At 40.6% G+C, this 21794-nt stretch overlaps 2 protein-coding genes across 7 annotated transcripts in view; one reads left to right on the top strand and one right to left on the bottom strand.

Annotated features, from left to right (window-relative positions):
* Positions 1-346: 346 nt before the first annotated feature.
* Positions 347-21794, top strand: part of tespa1 (thymocyte expressed, positive selection associated 1) — a 60220-nt gene continuing 38772 nt past the window's right edge. For 4 of the 6 annotated variants that reach the window (XR_016116596.1, XR_016116597.1, XR_016116595.1 and 1 more), the window contains exons 1-7: positions 347-431; positions 555-614; positions 950-1158; positions 1516-2099; positions 2928-2982; positions 7183-7240; positions 7723-7886. Coding sequence is in view for 1 of the 6 variants with exons in the window: in XM_089009867.1 (XP_088865993.1) it covers positions 571-614; positions 950-1158; positions 1516-2099; positions 2928-2975 (885 nt within the window). In the remaining 5 variants the exon portion in view is untranslated. Of the gene's footprint in view, positions 432-554; positions 615-949; positions 1159-1515; positions 2100-2927; positions 2983-7182; positions 7261-7722; positions 7887-11457; positions 12924-21794 lie in introns of those variants that run through there. The other 2 variants (XR_016116599.1, XM_089009867.1) reach the window with 2 other exon arrangements.
* tarbp2 (TAR (HIV) RNA binding protein 2) lies at positions 2984-10216 on the bottom strand. The gene is made up of 7 exons (XM_089009866.1): positions 8640-10216; positions 7707-8021; positions 7348-7417; positions 7154-7271; positions 6920-7047; positions 5752-5947; positions 2984-4028 (listed from the first exon to the last, which is right to left on the bottom strand). Exons 1-7 carry the CDS (start codon positions 8690-8692, stop codon positions 3871-3873), a joined length of 1038 nt encoding a protein of 345 aa, XP_088865992.1. The 5' UTR covers positions 8693-10216; the 3' UTR covers positions 2984-3870.

Raw genomic sequence — 21794 nt, 5'->3', positions numbered from 1 at the left:
TCAGTGCCTCACCAGCCATGAACCTCACCGCACGTCACTGTTTTTATATATAGGAATATTCTGTAGCAATAAAATGTGTGTCTCATTTTGTGAGCACCACTTGCATGTTCTATGGAACTGTAGTTTATTGTTTTTTGCCACTATGGTGGTACTTGGAGAGTTATCTGCGTTTTTGTTTCAGCCAGTACACAGTGAGGGAAAAAAATGGGAAAACTACAAAAGGTAGTGCTTTGCTTCCATTTTGTGGCATCTATTCGTATTTATATTTCAGTGACATGTACATTCCTCTCTCTATCTCTCTCCCTCTCGTAGGCAGATGAGCAAGGGCACTTATCTTCCAAAAGCACATTGACATCCCTTCCTTTTTTTGCATTCCAAAATACATTTCATATTCAACGTTAAACGGTGGGAGACATTACATTCAAAGTGGGGTGAGTGAGATATACAGTTGCGTTATTTTTAACCAGATCACCATTAAATGTATTCTTATTGCACTCAGTCTTTGTATCCATTCATCAAACAAAAAAAATATTTCTTTCTTCTATTTCATGCAGACTCTGAAGACGTGCAATGCACCCTGCCAGCAATGAAAGACACATTGACCTCACCAGCAAGTAATTTTGAAACCTATTTGTCTGAGCATGATAAATTACAATTAATCTAAATCTTGATTTATTTTTGGTTTAATTTTGTACAGATTTTCGGAGTTTTCAAAATGTTAAGAAATAGGTTGATGCCCCAAAAAAATGATGGGTGGCATTCGCAATTCTCACTTGTTTGAATACAAGAAATTTAAAGAAGGAATTCTCCATCTGTTGTGAATGTCGTACTAAGGCACAGTTGAAAGCTCCAACCACAAAATATTAAATACAATATGTCTTTTTAGATACAAGTCTTGTGCCGTATAAAGTTCATTTGACCATGATTTGATTCATTTGTCTCACATCAGTCTTCCAGAGGTGCTCCAATCCCGTTCAGAGGATGCCGAAGAGATCCTGTGGCAGTTGGGATTCGGCCGCGATGACCCGCATCTGACTGTGCGCATCCCCCCTCGCTTCCTCTCCTTCCCCTCTCAAGTTCGGGGTATCAATTTCCGCCTCTTCCTAGAGTCGCAGTTCCGACGAATACGTGAGGAGGACCCTAGCCTGTGTATAGCAAGTAAGAGCTTGAGATAAATAATGTCTAATCCAATCCAATACAATACAATACAATAGCTATTCGATTTTAAGGATCAACGTGTCCTTTTCACCAGTGGTTCAAAGGATAAAAGAAAATGTGCACGTCTGCTACAAGTTTGAAAGCAAAAGGAACCAGTAGCATACAGTCAGAAATTCAAGTTTTTTTTAATTCAAGTAGTTTTTTTACATGATTTCAATAGAGAAAATCTTGGAAGTTCAACCAATTTACTTCAAATCAGCCATGTTCAATTTAGGAGATTCCACTATTTACTATTTAAAACTAAGAGATGCACAATCATGAATTTGTTGACACGTGTCCTTTCGCTCTTTCCTACAGGTCGTTTTAGACAAGTCCAAGCGCTGACCGCAATGGCAAACGCGCACGTGACTCACACCCCCCTCCGCAAACTCGGGCCGACCCATTTCACCTCTACCTTGTTGACGCCCACCAAGAGCGATGAGAGAGAGCTGCGCTCCCCCAATGAGAGGTTGAAAGACACCGTCTCCATGATGTGCCTCTACACCTCAGCCAAGAGACGGTCCAGCTTGTCTCAGGCTGATCTAGTCATCCAGCAGGTCCAGACTGAGATTAATTATGGGCGTGAAGAAAAAGACAAACGTGTGGGAACACAAGTAGTTTTGGATTCCCCTCCCAAACAAAATCAAAGCTTATTAAAATTAAAACCAGCGTCCACAGTAACCTATGAGCTAATCAGTCCAAAGATAGTTGAGCATATTCACCAAGCACACGTCTTACATAAAGTCTTTTCAGAGACAGAAGACAAAGACGAGTCACATAATGGATTTCAAAACAAGTTCACAGCATCCACACAACTTGCAGTCCAGACCCCCGCAAAGCCTTCAAGAAGCATTGAGTACCTCAAGAACACCGATAAGAGGAACTCCCTAAATTTGGATGAGGTTTGTAGGCCTTTTCAGTTTCTTCAAAATATCTGGGTTATTACCATTTTCCACAAACATCCAAGTTGTGGAAAGTGTCCAGTGAAAAGTAAATTCTTCATTACGTTTGTGTAAGCTCTCAGTCGTACAGGAGTGGTCCATCGATTAAAAGATTTCTTCAACCGTCATCTGTACTTTTTGAAGGTGTCGGACGTTTCGCTTGTTATCCAAGAAACTTCGTCAGCAAACTGACAAACTTCAAAGAAGTACAGATGACGTCTGAAGAAACCTTTTCATCGATAAATTCTCCATTGTTGTGATTGTGAATAATTATACAGTCGCTCCCCTACTTACGAACATTCGAGTTACGAACAACAGTACATACAAACATTTTTGTAGTTGTTAGGGTAATCAGAATGTGACATGATGACAGGAAGTCAGAGAAAATAAAACAAAGTTTAAGGAAATAGAAAAGATGTTTAAAATGTGTTCATATAGCAAATTGCCCTAACAGTATCAAAATATGTGGTATTCTAAACAGCTGTACATGTACATATCTTTATAGAGCATGTATTTTATTAAATGTTTTTCAGTACAAACCAATACAGGTTACTTATACAAGCCTTAAACATTTATATAAACCTTAAACATACATTACATGCAAAATATAGCACTGAAGCAACTTAGAAACAAATTCACCTTACAAACGACCATTTGGAATGTATCTTGTTCGTAAGTTGGGGAGCGTCTGTATGTCAAAAGTGCCCTGCAATTGACTATCTACCAGTATGCATGCACCTCAGTAGATCCTTTTGTTGGAAATTGACATGCTTAATTTGCTCCCAACAGGCGCATCGTGGAGAGGAAGAAGAAAGAGCAAGGAAATCACCAACATAACACAAAGGTACATTGGCATGTGTATTTGTCATAATTATGTCATAATCATTCATAATTTCACTAACAAATGTTGATCATCTCAATAGTAGGCATAAAATTCTGCATTTTATTGTTAACATGTTGCAAAACAGTTAAAAGTGCCATCAAACTCAGTCATCTTTGCAATAACTTCAATTGGATTTTCGTTGTTTTACTATTTTTCATAAGGTCCAGTTAAGATAAAAAAGGAACAGCACATATTTGGGGTATACATGATAAAAAACAGAGAGCAGCATTTGAAAAATATTACACAAGGATCCACACACAATGCACAAGGCTTAACATACACACGAAAGAGCATTTGGATTGCTGCAGAAGTCCAAATTAAAACAGAAATGAAAAAAAAGAGACATGAATAGAATTTGTTGACTATATTAAAAAAAAACGAATCTCCTCTGGAACACCAGTCTCACATTGAGGTAGCGCTCGTCATTTTTTCCAACACTGGCAACAAGTGAATTGGACTACACTATTCCGAATTGTCGGAAAAAGATTCAAACGTTTATAACAGGGCCATTGACTCATGTTGATTAAAATAAAAATAAAAAAACACGACAAAAAAAAACACAGTTCTTACCCTTTTCCAAATGTATATTGTTAAAATGGCAAAAATGTTCCTTCCTTTCTTAGCTCCCTGGTGGATAAATTGACTTGTAGTTGAATCTGCCCTTATTTCTTTGTAAACAAATAACTGTGAGAGATGATCCAACAAAAGAAAAAGGGACCATTTGGCAAAATGTAAATCTTCATTTGTATCATTTGGACGTCAAATAAGCGGCATTTTCAAAGAGCTATTCTTTTGTAAAAAAATAAGATAAAATAAAAGGGAGGTATTTCAAGTTTGTCATCATTGATGTCATTTGGCCCCCGTCATAATTTTAAGGTACTGCAATGCATTATGGGCAGCGTCGGCGCGAGCGTCCTCAGTGTTCATGGCAAAGCCGTGGCATACCGTTATTGGCTGCGTGGACAGCTCCACCAGACACTGGCACCGGCCACTCAGGCTTCGCTCCTCTGAAAACAAAAGATAAGGATCCATTAACACTGACCAAAAAAAAAAAAAAAATCTTAAAGGACAACCGACGTCTCCGGACAAGTTGTGTCCATAATTTGTAAAATGGCTTCAAGTGACTTCTACTGAGTGTATTTTACAAAGCTTCCACCACATACAGCTATATTTTACGTTTTAAGACTCGCGCTGAATATTCAGGAAGTCTTGTTTTTGAGTTGGTGACGAGTCCGTACGTGACGTCATTAATGGACCGCCCCTGACCGTAAAAAAGACGCATTGTAGTAGTCCTTCCATCACGTCACTGTATTTTGCTGTACTTGTTTGGTCTGGGGACCTCGTGTTGCACCCAAAAGCCGCCAGAAGGCCAGAAAAGGGCATCCAAGCGCCATATAAGAAATTTATCAGCATGTGGAAACGGAGGTGGCCACAGGAGGTCGCCATTTTGTGCCTCTTTTTTTGGGTGAGAGATTTCCCCCCAATGTTGCCTCAAAATGGCACAAATAAATTCTTTAAACGATTGCAAACATGTATGCTTTCCTCCTCAGAACTATTTGAATCATATTCATAACTGGATGTGTAACAAAAAAGCATATTCTCCGAATCTTGAGCCATTGTTTTGATTCACTAGCAATGCAAGACGTCTTGGCGTGACGTCAGGAACTGGGGGCGGGACTTTCTGAAAATGCCCAATTCGCAGCTCATTTTTGGATTTTGGACACTTTAAGTCATTTTTATTGGTGTTTTGCATTTGACTAAAAATATACTGTGTGTTTTGGGAATTTTAGATGCTATAAAACGTTTATCTGATGTCCGTTAAAAAACAAAAAAGTGACGTCGGTTGTCCTTTAATTGTCCATTGATGTGAAATGTTGCTAAGTCAACTGTGATAGGCCGCATCTTACCCAAGATATATTGAATATATTGGATTTGTGTTTGATACGTATTTTGTGATTGGCTGTAATTCTCCATTGTTGTGATCACTGACAGACGTGCAAGAATGTGTCCACTCCAGTGCCAGGGTTTTTGTCATTTTCACTCAAATTCTAGGACCCACAGAATAGTGAGTTTAGGACTACATAAACATTCAATTCCGCGTGAGAAACCTTCGACTCTCTTCTTTCATCAGAAAAAACAGTTAATTCCTAAATTATATAGGTCTGGAGTTATATGAGCTTGAAATGAGGGCGGCTGCCCAAAATACAATGCAATACATACAAATTGGTTTATATAGCGCTTGAACAGCAGCTGAAGCGCTAAAATAGAATAAAAAGGAAATGCTGCTCCCTAGTGGAATTGTAATACACAGGCGTCAAGGTCTAGGCCCGGGGGCCAAATCCGGCCCGCCACATCATTTTTTTTTCGACCCGCGAAAGCAAATCAAACTTGTGAAATTCCATGAACCAAAATGTCATATTTTTGGATGTAAACCACAATAACAGCCATTATTCTTGACTTCAGATTTGAAAACTAGTTATTCATTAATTTGTTGTGCGCTCTATATGTAATATGTGGAGGGGATTAAACATTCTAATGGCTTCCCAAAATTCATAATGGCCCTCGAGAGGAAAACTACAACGTGGCCCGCGGAAAAAAATGACTTTGACATCCCTGTTGTAATAGGTCTGGTCAGCGCTTTATCGGCACCCCAGCAAGAAAAACCACAACCCAAACAAATTCGGGAATATGTTTTTATACAAGTATCCAGTATGTTGAAGAGAGAAGTACCTAAATCGAGGTAGCTGATGTCAAAGCATTGCTCAGCTGACAGATCGTCGAGAAGCGAGCAGAAGTTGGAGTCATCAGGTATGCCCAGTGGGTGACTGCGCAGCTGTAGAATCTTCTCACCAGCCGAGTTCCTCAGTGCATCCCACGTGCAGCTGTAGCCTTTGCTCTTGCCCGACTCTGCCCTGCTGCCCGCATGCTTTGCGGACGGATATATCATAATGTAATTAAAGCAGAGTATACTGTTGTCATTTGGCATGATCTTCTACATTCCTAGTTACTGTACAATGCCGAAAAATCTGCATACATATACAGTAAAGTCTCGTTATATCGATATCGGATATATCGATAGTCCCGGTTATATCGCTACTATTTCTATGCACGCACAGAGAAAATTACATGCAAACAGGGTCGGATATATCGATAGTCCCGGTTATATCGATATTTTTTCGGACTCCCTTGAATATCGATATAACGAGACTTTACTGTACTAGTCTTAATACACACAATACCGACTGTTTAACTCATTCACTGCCATTCTCGAATTTATACAGGAATTGAAAATATGTCGTAGAGCGCCATTCCCGAATTTGCTCTTTTTTTTTTTAATTGCTGGAATGCAGATAAAGCGCTGGCAGAAAGCGCTGGCAGATACCTCTGGTAATGTTTTTTTTCCCTTCCAAAAGGGGGTAGCATTTCCATGTTAGAGCTTTGTTACAGTTTCAGCTCTTGTTAAAGCGCTGTATTAACCAATATGTATGTATTGCATTGTATTTTGGACATCTGTCCTCATTTCATGCTCATATAGATCCAGACACATATAATTTAGGAATTAACTTGTTTTTTTTCTGATGAAAGAAGAGAGTCGAAGGTTTCTCACCCTGCATTGAATGTTTATGTAGTCTTAAAACTCAATATTATTGGAATTTGAGTGACTATGACAAAAACCCTGGTACTGGAGTGGACATTTTTGCACATGTCTCGTAGTGAATGAGTTAAGGCAATATACTGAGATAAAAAAAACATAGAAACCCATTGACAAATCCCCGATTATTTTTGGTATGAATAGTAAGACTACAACAAATTATTTTTCTTGACAGCATACGACGAAAAATGACTGATTCATTGTAGACCTCCTAAGTATGTAGATCACATGTTTCAAGTCGCTCACCGTGTTGAATGTATCATCTTCTGCGTCGCCGTCGTTGCTAGTCCTGAGGTCCACCGGCACATCGTGTATCCGCGCTAGCATTTTGGCAGCTGCGTTCCTCTTGGCCAACTTCTTGGATGTACCACTACCTGATTTGAAAAATGGCACACCAGTTTTTATGTACATAGACCACTCACGGGCACGCATTTAGTGAGATCCAATGGCCTAATGGATTTTTATGTTTGTTCTTGTTACCTATTTCCATAAATTTCTCCACTCTGCAGGTCATGGTGAATTCCTTGCGATGCGCCGGACCGGACTCTTGTGTCACTGTGTACTCAGGTAGACGCCACCCCTTCTGAACCACCAGTTCCTAGCAGACAAAAATAGAAGTGTTTGAATGTATTAAGCTTATTTTCTATGAATATCAAAAGAGAAATAAAACAAACCTGCAGGGCTCCAACGGGGTTACATTCTGATTGCTGCGAAGTGCCGAAAGTCTTCATCTCACATGAAGAGCTGGACAAAATGCCAGATGCAGAAATTAAATTCCAACGGAACAATGTGTGGATTATTCATCCATCAATTTCCTACAACGATTTGTTAGCCGCTCTTAGCAATTCTTTTTAATGGTTCTGGTAAAAATGTGATGAACAAACTAAGAAATAAATATTACAAAGTGCCAGGTGACTTTAATTACTGCAAAATACAGATGACATCAGTTGAATAATTGTCTTTTTTTAATGTTATAGGTCATTTAAAATGCGAAGTTCTTCATGAATACGTTTGCATGTAAATTTTAACTGACCTTTCTTCATTTGCAGGGACATCAACCCCAACAAATGAGTCTTCTTCAATTCCAAAAGCTATGGGACCTGCCAGCCCCCCCTTGAGCATCTTCAGCGCCGCTTCGGCCGCTTTGTGCTTGGCCGCCTTCTTGCTGGGGCCTTGGCCCGTGCAACTGATCTCTCCCACGGAGACGCGGAAGGTGAAGTTGGGCTGGTGGGCCTGTCCCTCGGCCTTCAGCAGGTCATACACCGGGGTCTTGCCTATCCGCGTTCCATATTCTTGCAGCAGACTAATCGGCGTCTTACCGGGATTCACAGCCAGCATTTGCTCAATACTGCATAGAAACAAAAATTATCGTAATAATCAAAACACAAAACAATTAGAGTCAAGAACAAACAAACTTGATTCTAAAGCAACATTGAAGAGGTACATAAGGGGATTTGGGCCAATATTAGATTGAGAAAGCATCACACTCATGTGAAAAAATGATCACATATCATTAGCTCTAAAACGATCTTTTTTTGCTGGTTTGGGAGGAAAAAGTAAGAAGGAAATATGCCACGGGGCAAAAAAAGCAAGTTTGAGACGGATAAAAGAATAAAGTCAAAATGAACGTGGTGATGTAAGAACATCAGAAAAGGAAAAAGCACAGGCAGGAAAATAATCCAGAAAAAAAAATAAAGTAAAATTTAATATAGCGATTTATTTATAACCCACCCTTTATAATTTTACTGCCCATTAGCACTAATGACCGAAATATTACGCCGAGCTTTTCAAATGATGTACTGTCGTTTAATTCTACAACCCGACCGATTAGCTAATCAAAATGCTTAATAGGGTAAACATCGGTCGCTTTATCAGTTAGCTTTATGGGGATTGGGTAAACAACACTAATGCTAAAATCTTCGATCACCCTCATGATAGGCTATTTTAGCCTGAATGTAGTTTTGACCTGGAGCACCCGGAGTTTCTGTTCCAGCTGTCCGAGGCTGTCTCGTCGTTCATTCCCTATTTCAGACGGACAGTCGGTAGGATTCGGATGAAAAGCCCCCCCACCAAAAGAAACGCTTCCTTTCATTAGACGGGTTTTTCCACAAAACACGTAAAACGCAGCCTTTGTCCTTATTATTCTTTAGTTGCAGAATTGCGCGGCAGCATAAATATGACGTAGAACACACAACACCCACCCAGAGTTCTGATTGGTTGGAAGATTTTGTTATTTGTATTGCTGACGCATCGGGACGCGACGTTTCCGTGTATCACTGGCGAATGGTACGAACGTGGAGCCCAAGACCCACGAGAAGTGACTGCAGGTGAGACCTGAGACAGATTTTAAAGAAATTACACCAGATGCCGGTTTTTGCAAAAATAAATAACCAAACAAACAAAAAAGTAGATATATATATACTGTCGTAGATTGGACAAAATAAATGTTATGTGGCCAAGGCATGGTTCCCGTTGATCCAGCAGAGGGAGCCATCATACATCCGTAGAAGGCAAAGTAATAATAATAATTCATTTGATTTCTAAGCGCCTCTCAAAACTCAAAGTGCATGGATGTTTTGTATAACGAAGCACATCTGTCTCAGAGTTCTGATAAGAGGGTCGATTTTTGTGTCTGGCCCTCCTGCGAAGTTTACATGTAATCACCATGTTTTCCTCATCTCACTCTGACCTATTTCTGCATTCCAAGTTGAACGTGTTCTGTTTATTGAAAATTCATCAATGGCCCTAAGACATTTTGCGCCAAGCCTTCAGCTAAAAATATAGTCACCACAAATCTATTGTTCAACGTCAGTCATGTTGTTAGTGCGAATCAGTGGCGGACCGTAAAGGCCTGCAAAGCCTTTTCTCCTGGCCTAGAAATAGCTGAATCATGGACTGATATTTTTCAATGAATTTTTATTGAATAATTTAAAATGGCCTTTCAGCTTCCTTTCATGACGTCGCTTCCAGGCGTGTATTTTATTATTTAAGCATTTAACCAATCACATCATTTGTTACCAGGGTCAGAAATCTACCTGGACGAGCTATGACACACTATGATTGGCCAGTGACTAGCCAATCATAGTTCCCATCTATGATTGACTAGTGACGAGCCAATCATACACTAGTCACTAGCCAATCGTAGTTTGCGAAAAGTGCTCTGATTACAAGCCACTAGTGACAGGAGGATACTGGGTGGAGCTCGCACGCTATATCGTTAGCAAGCGGCATTAGCAAATATATTGTGTTGATTTAATCACAGTTCTGTCAACCCACAATGGCTAAAGTAGGAGAAGAAATGGATTTGGTTGGAGCTTTACTGTTAAAGCCATTTTCAAGACGGACTTTTCAAGAAAAAATGAATGTCATTAAGAAAGGTTGGTCAGTTATTTCCTGGCTAGTAAGTCACACCACACTTTTTTTTCGGTCTGGATTGATTCAGACGTAGCATGACTGAAGGCCGAGTGATGAAATCCACTGGCGCTAAAACACGCTACGAATGAACGACGGAAGACACCCCCCCACACACACACACACACACAAATCAGATTCTAAAAAAACGTAAGTGCAAATGAGCTCATAGTAATAAAATAAAATGCTGCTTCACCTCCTTTTTTCATTTTAATGATGACATTGCTTTTGGCACATATCCACCGAATTACCAGTGTCAGTGATATGGGTTCAAGCTCACCAATCTCTTTCCGTGTGTCAGCATGGAATGACGTGTGCCCTAAATTGTGGATTTTAAGCCGTTTGTGTTTTTAGTTACAAAATCGAGTTTCTTGTAATTTGAGCAAGAATGAGCTGATTTATTGATTCTATAAACAAATCTTCAAGTGGTTTATTATTTTCCCCTTTCCATGTTGCTACATTGGACGCTGTTGTCAGTGCCGAGGTCCCCCCACAAAAATTCCCACATGTTCGCCAGCCCCGTACCAGCATTTCCATGAAATATCTCAGCCTGAAAATGTTCCCTTTTTCCATCTTAACTTTTGCGGTTCAAGGCAAATTAATCCCGCGACACCGTGGAAACGGCGCTGGGCTTTCTGACGACTTTATCCGTCGGGCGTCGGCGCGCCACACACGCTCTGCCAAACGCAACACCGAAAGCGAACCAGTCGTGAAAAACCGGCAACCTTTACCGGAGTCAAAGCGCTTGTTATTTATCCTTTCTTGCTAATCGTTCGCCTTGTACGCTCTTGTTTCACTGTGGCTTCATTTGCTGGACCGCTTGTGTTTTTATTGGGTCGGCGGTTAGATTATCGACCCAATGAGATTAGGAATAAATGCTTGTCTCGCTGTTCTGTCTCATCCAGTATGCACACGCGTGTCCACAAACACACTTTTCCTCCAGCTCGCCTCACAAGTACGTCTGCTTCCTTTTGTTGCCAAAATCATCAGCAGATATAGCCCCCCCCCTCCCACTACCTCACCCCCTCCCCCTTCCTCAATATGATGCGTTTCCTTTTTTGTGTGTGTTTTGATCCCTCTTGCGGCCGAGCTGCGCTTGTGGCGAAGGCTCTGAGTTGGAGTGGCGCTCCCGTATTATTTTTGGCAGTGGCAGTCGTTGGTGGCAAGGAGGTGTGTGGGGGGGTAACCCTCCCCCCCACCCACCCACCGAAACCAAGGCTGTTTAAGGGATTTGTGTCTGAAGGAATTGCTTTGTTAATGATCACAGTCGCAACTGGGGATGTGTGCACACATGCACACAAATATTAAGAGGAAGACCGGCATGCATGTTTCTTCATTTGGCACCTATAAGCAATTACAAATCCTTCTCGTAGGAGCGTGAGGAGGATGCGATGAGAATAAAGGAGTGTCAGCGCAGAGCGCTGTTGTGCACGTGGAACATGCTTGGAATTGAAGCGGATTTACACGGGACAGGAGATGTGAGACAAACTCTTTCGGCAATGGATGCTACAGCTTTGTGTTTGCTTTTAGCTTGTAGCAGACGTGCACATTTCACCATGACGTCCCTGATCCACTGGTGAAAAGGACGCTTTCATCCTCTCTTTCATCTAGATTACTTCATGCAACAAAGAGGGTGCAGAAAGTGCTTAAGGTTGAATGACGGTGTCATATTATTTTGTTTTTTTTCATTCTTTTGACTTCAAGATGGCACTGCGAGACTAGGTGCCTTTACAGCAGCCCCCGTATTTTGTTTGTGTACTTCTTCCTTTCCTTTCCTCTTCCTTCCATCACTTTGCTGCTGTGAAATGTACATTTCTCCACTGCAAAACTAATATATGCTCATCCAATCTCATCAAATCCAATCCAATTAACTCATTCATTGCCAGACATATACAAAATTTGTCCACTCCAGTGTTTTTGTCATTGTCACTTGAATTCTAGGACCCACAGAATATTGAGTTTTAGGACTACGTAAACATTAAATACAGTGTTAGAAACCTGAGACTTTCTTCTTTCATCAAAAAAATACAATAAAATAGTAATTCCCTAAATTATAGGGGTCTGGAGTTATATGAGCTTGAAATGAGGGCGGCTCTCCAAAATACAATGTAATATTGGTTTATATAGCGCTTTAACAACAGTTTAAGATGGAACAATGCGCTAGCATGGAAAACGGGAAATGCTGCTCCCTTGTGGAAGGGAAAAACATTGCCAGAGGCCATGGCCAGCGCTTTATCTGCACCCAATCATGAAAAAAACAAAACCCAAACAAATTCGGGAATGGCGCTCTACATCATATTTTCAATTCCTGAATAAATCCCCAAATGGCAGTGAATGAGTTAATAGCAGATTGATGCTATTCTCGGCAGCACCCCGTTCTAGCTCAGTATTACATTGAAGATGGGATACTGGTTTCAAATGGGCTTCCAATTCCACATTTGTGTCCTTTTTATAGTGCAGCTCACCGGGGGTTTGGGGGGGGGGTTGTTGTGGGAGCCGGAAAACCTCTTTTTCAGCAAGTTACGTGCCAGAGAATATTCTGTAGACCGAGACGTAACGCTTGCAGAGGCAACAAGCAGTGTCAGACATGTCACTCCTCCTTCTTCCATTTGAAAATCATTTTCTCCAATTCTATTCTTGGCCACAGATCAAAAGGTTATTACCCAACCTTATTTATTTATATATGCCAGGCGGCTATATGTGTCCGTGGGTGTCTATGCGCTGCTGAGCGGCATGTAATTGTGTGTGAGTGTGTGTGAGATATTTCAATTTCTTGCAAATATTAAATAAACATATTAAAACGTAGGCTTCCAGTGGCTTCGGGGTTGGAGGGGTTTGGTGGCAGATCCTGGTGGTAGTGGTGGAAGAGGGATGGCTGGGGGGGGGGGGGGGGGGGGGGGGGGGGCGCTGCGGCCGTAGCTCAGTGGGGTTGAGGCCGCTCACGGTCCGGGCCCCCGCCGGACACGCTGGCGCCTCCTCGCGCTGGAGGACTTCAGAACCACCACACTCCTCTCCACCAAAAACCCTGCCAAGCCAGAGTCCCCGCTCCCGCTTCCAACCGCGCTGCTCCCGTTCCAGAATATGAGGCTCTCACTGTCGCTTTTTTCCCCTTCCTATCCTTCTAATTGCTCCAAACCACCATTCTCTTGTCTTTTTTTGAGTTGGTTTATTTGTTTATTTGTCAGGGACCGTGTTTAGAAAACATTGAGCCCAAGAGGCCAGATGCTTTGTGCCAGATGATATCTTATGCGGATGGATGATTTACATCTGTAGTCTCTGTGGCAAGTAGGGGAAAAAAAACTTCAAAAATAGAGTAGAAAGTCTCAGGTAAAAGAGATCCTGCACATTTGGTGGATTTAAAAAGTCAATGCAAGTGTTGGGTTTTTCTGATAAATCAAGATTGTTTTTCTTCATCTATGCGACCACTTGTATGTCCAAGTCCATCGATCGATAGATAGGTAGGTGGGTAGGTAAATGGATACTAGCTAGGTAGATGAATAGATACATATACCTATAGATAGCTAGATTAATGGATATATAGCTAGGTAGCTAGCTTGATAAATAGCTAAGTAGCTAGCTTGATAGATAGCTAGGTAGATAGATAGATATACATATAGATAACTATATTAATGGATAGATAGCTAGATAGCTAGCTTGCTTGATAGATAGCTTGATAGATAGCTAGGTAGATAGGCAGATAGCTCGCTAGATAGGCAGATTGCCAGTGCCAATGATTGTTTGTCTATGTGTGGCGTGCGATTGGCTGGCAAGTAGTTCAGGGTGTACCCAGCCGACTGCCTGAAAACAGCTGGGATAGGCTACAGCACGCCCGTGACTCTCTGGAGGATTAAGCGGTTCGTAGATTAATGGTTTCATTAAAATCATGCCATTCTCATGAAATCCTGTTAGTGTCAAAATGGAGCCTGTCATCCCAATTATAGTTCATAAAAAAGAATTCTAAATGAATATTTGTCATCACATTTGAATTATTAGATGGTAAGTCAAAAGGAAATGCTCATGGTTGGATCATTGATCATTGCATAAATTCTTCTGTTGTCTGTAATTAAATTATGGCTGTTCAACATGGATATAAGTCTCATGTCGTGTCACATGCTGCAATTTCCTTCACTTCATTTTTACTCCCTGGAAGTAATTTGTCATCCGGAGGCCATTAAATGGGGAGCGTATTATCTTTTAAAGGGGCACAGAGTCACCCACAAGTCCCCCACAGACTCTTATAAACAAAATGGCTTCGTTTATTGTCACGTTTGGTGCATTGGGTAGCGAGGGAGTCGCTCCTCTTTAAGTTTTAAAGGCGGCTTTCTTGTTTAAAAAAAGTTACATGTGCATGATTAATGATGAAAATAGAGGCAGGACTTTAATGATTGATGGTGCGCACCCACATTAAACATGAAGTACTGTATAGTCAGATATAAAAAGCTTTACGATTCAAGTAAGGCAGATTGTTTTTGTGTTTTCTGACATTGGAATGGAATACTGATTCATTTGGAGCAGAATGGTCATCACAGAGTAAGGCCTGCTGGTTTTAAAAAAAGGCAATCTAATACTGCAAGGAATATCACTGGTTGATAGCTGATAAAAAACGGTGAAACTTCGGGTGTAGCTCCAACCCTTCCCCTGACTTCGTCTCATGCTCAGATATTTCAGAGCATCCTCAAGCAAAGATCTTTGAGTACAGGAGGCAGTTCAAACTGCATTTTGTTTTTCTACTTCTTCCTTTCCTTTCCTCTTCCTTTCATAACTTTGCTGCTGTGAATTGTCAATTTCTCTACTGCGAGACTAATAAAGGTAAATCCAATCCAATACCGAAACAGTCGAGACTTTGCTGATCAGCCCTTTAAAGGACAACCGACGTCCCCGGATAAGTTGTGTCCATGATTTGTAAAATGGCTTCAAATGACTTCTACTGAGCGTATTTTACAAAGATTCCACAGCATTTAGCTATATTTTCCGTTTTAAGACTCGCGCTGAATATTCCAGAAGTCTTGTTTTTGAGTTGGTGACGAGTCCTCACCCTACGTCATTGAAGGAACGCCCCTGACTGAAAAAAAGGACACATTGTAGCAGTCATCAGGTCAATGCATTTTGCTGTACTTTGGTCTGAAAACGTTGTGTAGGACCAAAAAGAGGCAAAAGAGGGCGACAAAGCTCCATGTAAGGAATTAATCAGCCTGTGGAAACGGGCCGATACATTCCTTACACGGCTTTGTCGCCATTTTTGGGTGCGATATTTGCCAACCCTGATGCCTCAAAATGACACGGAATAAATTCTTTAATCGATTGCAAACATGTATGCTTTCTTCTTCAGAACTATTTGAACCATATTCATAACTGGATGAGCAGCAAGAAAGCATATTCTCCGAATCTGAAGCCATTGTTTTGATTCTCGAGCAAGACGTCTTGCCATGACACCACGATCATGGGGGCGGGACCTTCTGGAACTGGGCACTTCCGGTTTCAAATTGAAGTACTTTTTAGACATTTGAAGTCATTTTTATTGGTGTTTTGCATTTGACTAAAAATATCATACTGCTTGTTTTGGGTATTTTAGATTCTATAAAACGTTTTTCTGATGTCAGTTAGGAAACAAATAAGTGACGTTGGTTGTCCTTTAAATAAATTCAAGATGAACATCTGCAAAAACCATTGGCGGACCGTCAAGGCCTGCAAAGCCTTCTCTGCTGGCCTAAAAATATCAGAATCACGGACTGATGTTAATTTTATTTTGTCCATAAATTCTTATTAAATAATTCAGATTTGCCTTTCAGCTTTCTTTCGTTACTTTTCCCCTCTTGCGCTGCTTCCAGATGTGTGATTTTTTTTATTTAAGCATTTAACCAATCACATTTCAGCCATCATTTGTTACCAGGGTTAGAAATCGACCTGGACAATAAGTTCCGCGTGCCCTGTCACATCAAATGTGTCGATCAAACTGTTACTCTAACCAATCAGATTTCAAGTTGATAACCCGAAAGGGATACCAATGTCTTCTTGAAGGCGATGGTCAATGTCAGATTTTTCTCAAACTATGATTGGTTAGTCACTAGTCAAACATAGTTTGCAAAAACTGCTTTGATTGCAAGCCGCTCGTGACGATTGCATACTGGCCAGAGCTAGCCTAGCACACTGTATTGGTAGCGAGCTGAATAAGCAAATATATTGTTTTCATTTAATAGCAGTTTTGTCAACCCACATAGGCTGAAGGAGAAGAAGAAATGGATTTGGTTGCAGATTTACTGTTAAAACCATTTTCAAGACGGACCTTTCAAGTAAAGATGGATTAAGAAAGATCGGAGAGTTATTTCCTGGCTAATGGTAGCCCCTCATGGACTTGTAGTAAATCACACCATACTTTTTTTCAGTCTGGATTGATTCAAACATAGCACTACTGAAGGCCTAACGATGAAATCCTCGGCGCGCCACTGGCAAAAACTCACCAGCTCAATGGATACAAGACTGAACACAGCGGCTTCCAGTAAGAAGTTGAGTTTATTTCCACCATACAATGCTTGCGTCTCAGGTTTAAGCAAATTTCCTCATTGTGGGACTATTGAAGGCTTTCTTTTTCTAATTCTGAAAGAAATCTGAATGATGCCTTGAATCTATTCGTAATTCAGACCACTCGCAAGTCAAGGCGCCTCTGTAGGAAAACAATGAGCACATTGTACATTTATCATGACATGGTGTTTGTTTCCTCACTTGTTGACCTCAATCACGTCTTCACCTGAAAAGGCCATGACAAACAAAGAATCCTCTATCCTCTATCACATATCTTGACCTTTCCGCCACTGTCATCTCTTGGGTCCCGGGTCACTTCATCTTTTCCCCTTTCTGGGAAGCTTTACCTTGTTGTTTCTTAAGGTGCCTCTCCGTCAAGCCTTCAGGCATGCCGACATTCCAGCGCTTTGCCGCAAAAGTTGCGCTCACACCTGCAGACACCTGTGCTTTTGTCCTGATGCTAACTTGTAAACCCCCGTCTTTACATTGCCAGTGGGGAACGGTGTGCACCCGTGCCTGTGGCTATGAGACCATTGTATGATTCTGCTATTCAGCGCAGGCCAGATAACATGAAGAAAAGGGCATTCATTGTCAATTGGGTGTTCAAGGAGGAAGAGCTGACATTTCCTCTTTTCATTGAGTGAACACCCAAGCATATATTTTTGGATGTCTTAATTGCGATTGTATTTTTTGTTTGTTTGTTAATTGTTTAGATAACCGTTCCAGCTGTAAGTAGAATGAAGGGCAAACATGTGCTGATAACTGGAGGAGGTTTGAGAATTTCCCCCACCGTGTGATGAAATACAGAAAAGGTATATTTGTAGTGTTTATAGAGACGTCTAGATGTGTCCTTCAACCTAATTTTAATTCGGTTTGACTCTGTCTTTTGTGTTGTGTCACATTATTTATTATTTACCGTATTTTTTTCGAGTATAACGCGCCCATGTCTATATCGCGCACCCCTAATTTTCAATTAATAATGAGTATAGAATTTTGTTTCACTTTTTCTCAGCTCAGACAAAACATTGTAAGTGACATGCGTCCATGATAAAAATAATTTATTGACAATGTAAACTTATTCACTTTCTTCAGCTAACAGTATATCAATTAAAATATGAAGAACACCGAATCGAAACTCTGGATATTGGTAATTGTGCAAAACAGCAATGCTTAACTCATGTTTCAGTGTGCTAAAGAAATGGTAATCAACAATCAATAAAAAGGAATGCGGAATGGAATCTTTCTGAGAATCGAAACTGAAGGGCACCTTAACAGAATAGCCATGGAAATGCTGCCCCCGCCTGGAAGGGATAAAGGATTAAATATGTATATGAGAATTTTTTTCCCAGGCCTCGTTTATAACGCGCACCCAAACTTTGAGTTCTTTTTTAGGTACAAAATTGTGCGCGTTATACTCGAATAAATTGTTGTTTGACTTCAAGATGGCGCCGCGACAGATGCTGCCTTTACAGCAGGTCCTGTATTTTGTTTTTCTACTTCTTCCTTTCCTTTCCTCTTACTTTCATCACTTTGCTGCTGTGAAATGTCAATTTCTCCACTGCGAGACTAATAATGGCTAATCCAATCCAAAAATGCATTTAATTTCTAGTCCATATAGTTGTTAAGCTTTTTTGATTATTATTATTTTTTTAAATTCACCTAGGAAAGCTTGTGCCTCATGGATTTTAGGGTGTGTATAGTATGCCGTTTCTGAAAAAAAAATCACCACTGTTGCTGAATCAAATGCTTAACTCATAATTATTTAATATGTGATTCTTATTTTTTGACATAATTAAAATAACTGGCAAAAAGACAGGTGTGCTTGAGAAAAATGAGAGCAGAATCAGAAAAAAGACATAACATATATTTACAACAGTTACGGCTTCTGAAAATGACAAAAACCCTGGCACCCGAGTAGACACATTTTGGCACGTCTGGCAGTGAATGAGTTAAGTTTTTGTCACTGTTTATAATTTAAGGACAACCGACACCATTTTTTGTTTCCAGACATCAGAAGAACATTTTATAGCATCTAAAATACCCAAAACATGCAGGCTGATATTTTTAGTCAAAAGAAAAACACCAATAAAATGACTTAAAGTGTCCCAAAACGACTTCAAATTGACCTCAGAAAGTTTCCGTTTCAGAAGGTCCCGCCCCCTTGTTCGTGACGTCATGCCAATACGTCTTGCCTTGCTCGAGAATCAAAACAATGGCTTCAGATTCGGAGAAGATGCTTTCTTGTTCCTCATCCAGGTATGAATATGATTCATATAGTTCTGAAGAGGAAAGCATACATGTTTGCAATCGATTAAAGAAGTCCTCCCGTATCAATTCGAGCCGTCAATAACACCAATGTAGCGTCCCAGAAAATGCACAAGATGGCGCCCAAGCTCCGTTGGAAATGGGCTGATTTGTCTGCTGGGAATTTGTGTCAGCGAATATCAAATAGTAGTCTTGGTGCAACACACAACGATTCACCATTGCGTCATTTATGTGTTTCGCCATCAACACGGATCAACATGAAGTTTTCAGACCAAACAAAGTACCCAAAATGCATCGCGTGTCACTTTCTCGGTCTGTGACGATACCTACCGTGACATCACGGTAGGTATCGTCACCAACTCAAAAACAAGAATAAATGAATATTCAGCGCGAGTCTTAAAATGTGTAAAATACAGCTATATGCGGTGGAATCTTGTAAAATCCGCTCAGTAGAAGTCATTTGAAGTTATTTTACAAATTATTGTCCTTTATCAGAAACAAGCTCATGATAATCAACATTAATGACCTTCAAGTTAATTATTCGGACCTGTTATGCCATTTCCAATATAAGTCCATTTTGTTATTAGGGGAGTGTTTAGGGGTCTTTAAATGTCAAGGCTCAACTCATCAGTGTTGGGATGAGTGCTTTGGAAATAAACATCAATTCATTTAACAGGTGTTTAGGAGATGTAATGACATAATGCGTCGGTCGTTTCTTCACAAGTCTGTTTTATTTTTAAACAAAATGAAGCGGAAGTACACTTGTGGCTCAAACATGTGGAAAGATTGTCCACCTTGTGGTTTTGCCTTTGTGTGTCCCGGGCGTGACTTTTTTTTCCCTCCTTATGGTTTACACTTAATGTTTCCTGGCCGTTTTAAATAAAACGAGTTCAAATAAAGCTAAAGCCGCCACCACCGCCACCGTTGAGGGGAAGCGTGTGTGTTTTCAAAATGTCAGAAAATACCCACGCCGCTGACCATCTTGTCAAAACCCCCACTCTCCCCACCTCACTGGCCCGACACGCCCTAGCCAAAGTCATCCGCAAACGCCCCAACCCCCCGTCGCCCGCCTTTTATTTTTTTAATTCTGCGGACTCAACCGTGCACCCACTTCAGACCATCATAAACACGGCACTCCCTGATGACAGAGTTGGCCCCAGGACGTTTTATATAAATTGACCTCAACTACAGCTCATTAGAAGCCCCAAATTGGAACCATACAGTCTGCTAAGTGTAAATGTTACAACAGGCAAATCGGTGGCTTCTGGCGGGAGTTCAAGGTAAAAAAGGAAAATTCAAATGTTTCCGATTGCAACAGAATCAAAAATACATTTAGTGAAAGCACTGCGCCATTGTTTTTTTTGTCTGGTTGGCCTTTTGCATGTGTACTACAAAATTCAAAAAGGCTACATTTTCAAATGACATTTGAAATCTGTTTTTTTTTTTTTTACCTTTTTTGTTGCCCCGTTTTAAAGATACAGTGATACCTTGGCTTACGAACTTAATTGGTTCCCAGACAGAGTGTGTTACGTGAAAAGTGTGTATCCCAAAAATTAATTTCCCACAGGAAACCAGTAAAAGGAGAATAATCCGATCCCAGGTCCCCATAAAACATAATTTTCTACTTTCTAATTTTCTAAGCCTTAAAACTACACAATATACCTTATTTTATGTATAATAAATGTGCTATGGTATTATAATTAAACAAATAAACTGTACTGTATAATAAAGTCGTTTTATTGACCTTTGTGATGGTCGTTGATGGCTTGAAGGAATGGAGTGGCCGGTTTCATCAGCATTAAACACTTGATGAGGAACGTAACCTTCTTCTTTCACCATCTCCATCTTATTGGATAGGCCTTGGATTGGATATTGGATATGCCTTTATTAGTCTCACAGTGGAGAAATTTACATTCTTCATCTTGACGAATGATCCCTTGTAGGTGCTTTCTCTGTGATATTTGTATCTAGTTCCTCATCAATTGTGTTCTGTTTAGCTTGGTTGATAGCTTTTTGCATCAAGTGTACAGATGGCTTGTGCGGGTTGTTTGTGGAGCCTGATTGATGGGATATTTTAACCTTGCAGTCTACACTCTGCCTTTGAACTATCAAAGTTGAAACTCTCACTGTTGTCTGCCTGTCTCTTTAATGTTTAAACCAATCCCACTCACTTCTATGTTCTTGACCAATCACGTGGCTTTAACCCAAGACTGGGGGCGGGGAATAGAGGACAAAAACAGTCGGTTGCCATTTTATTGTTAGAAGAACGGGCTCGTTCGCGAACGACACATCACGGGAAAAGTTTGTATGCCCAGGTAAAGTTCATATGCCAAGGTAAAATTTTCATAAATGTAACGTTCGTTCGCCAAAAAGTTCGTAAGCCACGGGGTTCGTAAACCGAGGTATCACTGTACAAAAGAATGGAACTACCAATACGGAGTCCAGATTTCTTCCTGGCAAATATGTTGGTGGTAAAATTGGATTTTTGAATATCATGCCGTGGGGGATTGACTTTTGCAGATTGGGACCCGGTCACTCACAAAGGCCTGTGCTTGGACAGAGGTCTGGATTTTCCCCCAAAAAGTCTTATATTAATGGCCTGAGAATGATTTTCAGTCAAATATTTACTCTAATTATGACTTTACTTTCACATTAGCATATTAACACAGATTTGATTTCCCCATTGTGGGACTATTACAGGCTTTCTTATTCTGATTCTTATTAAACCTAGAAGCTTTCAAATGTGTGGCAGACGCGATTATCGCATTTACTGCCATTCCCAAATGTATTTGATAAAATAAAAGTATGACCTAATTTGTTCGGGTTTTGTTTTTTTTCTTGCACGGGGTTCCGATAAAGCGCTGGTCAGACCTCTGGCAAGGTTTTTCCCTCCCACGGTGGGTCAGCATTTGCCTTTTGCACAGCC

This window comes from Hippocampus bargibanti, linkage group LG12 (assembly GCF_051943395.1).
Source record: "Hippocampus bargibanti isolate YZ-2025 linkage group LG12, ASM5194339v1, whole genome shotgun sequence".
In the NCBI taxonomy this organism is placed as follows: Eukaryota; Metazoa; Chordata; class Actinopteri; order Syngnathiformes; family Syngnathidae; genus Hippocampus; species Hippocampus bargibanti.
This window is presented reverse-complemented; position numbering and strand designations above follow the sequence as displayed.

Bases quoted from the DNA above. Each gene is read 5' to 3' on its own strand.
- tarbp2 (XM_089009866.1), bottom strand. From the start codon at position 8,692: ATGAACGACGAGACAGCCTCGGACAGCTGGAACAGAAACTCCGGGTGC. The intron at 7,418-7,706 runs GTCAGTTAAAAT...CATTTTGTCCAG, and splicing joins GTCCCTGCAAATGAAGAAAG to CTCTTCATGTGAGATGAAGA. The intron at 7,272-7,347 runs GTTTGTTTTATT...TTTGTCTGCTAG, and splicing joins ACCCCGTTGGAGCCCTGCAG to GAACTGGTGGTTCAGAAGGG.